The sequence below is a fragment of the Octodon degus genome, unplaced genomic scaffold, assembly GCF_000260255.1.
Source record: "Octodon degus isolate 3935 unplaced genomic scaffold, OctDeg1.0 scaffold00050, whole genome shotgun sequence".
Lineage (NCBI taxonomy): Eukaryota > Metazoa > Chordata > Mammalia > Rodentia > Octodontidae > Octodon > Octodon degus.
Window position 1 is genome coordinate 4,023,783 of NW_004524626.1, and position 3,792 is coordinate 4,027,574.

Below are 3,792 nucleotides of genomic sequence, written 5' to 3' on the forward strand. Positions count from 1 at the left end.
TTTTGGAAGTGGCAGCTCTGTGGCTGGCTTTGGTAGTCCTGGCTCACATTCTGACACTGCTTTTTCTAAGCCATCTAATGACATCTTTAAAGCTACCTCTCTCCCAGCGTCCAGTGCCACTGTTGCAACAGATGATGTGTTATTCACACCCAAGGATCAACTAACAGCAGAAGAACTGGAACAGTTTCAGTCCAAGAAATTTACTCTGGGAAAAATTCCAATAAAGCCACCACCTGTGAAGCTTCTAAATATCTAAAAGGGTAATTTTAAATACAGAAAAGAATAAAAAGATTGGCGGTCTTTTGGGGTCTTTTTTTTTAGTGCTAGAGATCACATCTGACTCTACTACTAAGCAGTACTCACAGCCTTGTGAATGGCTTTTCAAATTGTCTTATATGGTTTATATAAAAGAACATATATATAGATATCGATATGTATATATGTACATGTATGTATGTGTGTATATGGAAGCCTTCAATAACAAGTTTGAGGATGTTTAAAGTTTACCTTTTTTCTTGAGCCTAACTAAATAAAACATAAAACTTCAACAAGAGAAAAAAAAAAAAAGAAAAGAAACTGGCATACATAGAAGACATTGCGCAAATAAATGTTTTATTTGTTGGTCTGTATCTGACTGTTACAAACTCTCACTGAGTTAAACTTCACAAACAAGGAAGTGCTCTGCTGACAAAGGCACCGTTCAGCTTGCTTTGGCGGAGCCAGCGATCCTGTGGCTCCCACCGCTACCCAGGTAGGGGACTTGGCCCACCTCCGAGGCGCCCCAGGAAGCCACAGTGGCTCTGACTGTCCTCACCACGGTGTGGCTTAGCTTTGTGTCAACCACTTCAATGGCTTTGCCTCTGGCTGCTCCACCCAGCATGTCTGAGGTTCACACTGGCTGTCTGGGGAGCGGTCTGCTCCTCCTCACTGCTGAGCCATGCCCTGCTGTGACAAACACCGTGTACTCATTTGGCCATGCAAGGGCACCAGGGCTGTGTGCAGCCTGGTTGTCATAAATAAAGCTGACATGTACAGTCTTTAAAAAAAAAAAAAAAACAAAGAAGCAAACTTTCACCTCCAAAACTTGGGCCCTCAAATCATACGCAATTCTACCCAGGTGGGTCAATTGGACCTCTTTGCTTTACCCTGCTCAGCAGTCTTTTCAGAGCACCCTTGATGTCTTTATTCCTCAAACTGTAGATGAAAGGATTTAGCATGGGTGTAACCACAGTGTACATCAGTGAGGCTGTTGCAGTTGAGTGTGAGTTTTGGGTGACAGCAGAACTAAGGTACACTCCAAGCAGTGTACAGTAAAATAAGGAGACCACTGAGAGGTGAGACGCACAGGTGGAAAATGCTTTATACTTCCCTTGAGCTGAAGAGATTGCACATATAGAAGCAACTATCTTAGAGTAAGAGTAAAGGATACCAGCAAGGGGACCAACAACCAGCACCATCGCTGTAATATATATGACTAGATCATTAAGAAAGGTGTCAGAACAGGCAGAGTGAACTACCTGATTAAGTTCACAGAAAAAGTGTGGAATTTCCAAGTTATTACAGAAGGACAGACGCAATGCCACAAAGGTATGCAACAAGGAACTCAGAACACCCACAATCCAACAGGTCAGAACCAATATTCCACAGAGCCTAGGGTTCATGATAACTGTGTAGTGCAGTGGATAACAGATAGCCACATATCGGTCATAGGCCATCACAGTCAGCAGAAAGATATCCAACCCAGAAGACAGTAATAAAAAATACAACTGCGTGATACATCCAGCATAGGTAATGACCTTGTTCTGTGTGTATATGTTCACCAGCATCTTGGGCACAGTGGTGGAAGTGAAACAGATGTCCACAAAGGAGAGGTTGGAGAGGAAGAAGTACATGGGTGTGTGCAAGTGTGAGTCTGAGATGATGGCCAGGATGATGAGCAGGTTCCCAAGCACAGTGGTCAGGTACATGGAGAGAAAAAGTCCAAACATGAAAGGTTGCAGTCCTGGCTGCTCTGAAAATCCCAGAAGAAAAAATCCTAAAAGTCGTGTAACATTTCCTGGTCCCATTTTTATATGACTTCCCCAAAAAGGAGAGAGAGAAAGAACAAAACCAAAAACTTTATTATGTACTTGTCATAAATGTTAACTTTTCGCACTAATATGAATAGAACAGAGGACCTCTCATATGCTGCTCAGGTGCTCTACTACTGAGTTATGCTTCCATCCCAAATCTTCTAGATTCCGAAAAATAATTTATATGCATCTGTATGCATCTTGTTCCCATTATAGGCCCCTTGTACTGTACAATGTCTGAATAACAAGTCCTGTCTCATGCTCAAAAAGATCATATATTTTTAAAAATTAATGAAAAAAATTTATGCACTTGAGGAATTTCAACTGAAAGTGGCTATATTCCAGAGACTGTGTGGACAGTTAATAAATAGTGAAGGAAAATAAAATCTCTACAAGTAAAATAATGGGAAAAGAATGCAAACAAATTTTTAAATCATATATTTTGTCAAATGATGGCCAACCCTGTGTCAGTTTCCCATTGCTATAACATGTCCCCTGAATAGTCAACTTGCAAAGAGGGAAGATTATGTTGACTCAGTTTTTGAAATCCCATGATGGATGGGCCCCAGAACATTGAATGAGCATAAGACCACATATCATGGCATCAGTGCACAGCACAGCAAATCCACTTCCCACCATAATCAGGAAGCAAAAGAAAGTGATGAGAGGGCTCGAGGTCCCAAATCTCTTTCAAGAGTATCCACCAGTGACCTAAGGACCTCATCTCTTGTCCACTCTACCATCTCCCAATAGCTCTACAATGGGGGACACACCTTTAACTCACATTCAATCACAGAACTGTCAAGACCCAGTTATAGAGAATGTACCAGAAAAAGGGTGGATAGGAACGAGATGATGAGGTGCTATTGTTGCTCATTATTTTTAAAAGACCAGTACAATGTGACACTTCTAAAGAAACCACAAGGAAGATAGTTCAGGAGCCAAGAGGGCATCTGAGGCTGTGTGTGGCCGACGGGAGGGGCAGTGGATTGAAAGGTCCTGGAGAAGATGCTTTGCTCAAAAATTCAGCATTATCAAGGGTACCCGTGTGGTCAGGAGTGAGAAAGAGCAAGAGTAACAGAGAATAATGACAGAGTTGTGTGCATCTACTCCTACTTTGGAAGTGGAAGTTGAAAGATCATTTAGATGCCAGTTTTTGAATCATAATGAGACTACATCTCAAAGTGTAGAAGAAAGTGCTAGGGAGGTAGCTCAGTGGTCTGATCCATTTGGTTCAATCCCAGATACTGTATGCCTTGCTGGCCCTGAGCTGAGGTGGCCCCCCAACCTGGGCATAGCATCAAATGCCTATGATTTCAGAGCTGGTGAGGCTGAGACAGGAGGATCACAGGAGTGTGAGCCTCAGTGCCTAAAGCAAACAAGTTACCTCAGTCCTGAGATAAACATGCTATCTGGTTAAGGTCAGCTATTAGTCACTAGGCAACCTTGTGTCACATGTCACTAACTTTGCAAAAGTATATATAAAAGATTGTTTTTTTAATGTAGTTGGTACAGGGTCTGCAGGGTCTACAGGGTCTCAATCTGTAGATTGGGCTAATAGCTATTCTTCTGTTTTCAGCCTGCCAGGCCCTGGAATTATACCACACCCAGTCTCAATCACCATCTCAGTGCTCCCCAGCAGCAAGGCAGGCACAGCACACTGGGGATCAAACCTGGTGACAGCACTCTGCCTAAGCAGGCACTTTGGTCCGCTGAGCTC

At 42.7% G+C, this 3,792-nt stretch overlaps 1 protein-coding gene across 1 annotated transcript; it reads right to left on the reverse strand.

Moving 5' to 3' along the window:
• Positions 1 to 1,109: 1,109 nt before the first annotated feature.
• On the reverse strand, positions 1,110 to 2,066 carry LOC101562308 (olfactory receptor 7A10-like). The gene has a single exon (XM_004632884.1). It carries the CDS (start codon positions 2,064 to 2,066, stop codon positions 1,110 to 1,112), a length of 957 nt encoding a protein of 318 aa, XP_004632941.1.
• Between the last annotated feature and the right edge of the window lie 1,726 nt (positions 2,067 to 3,792).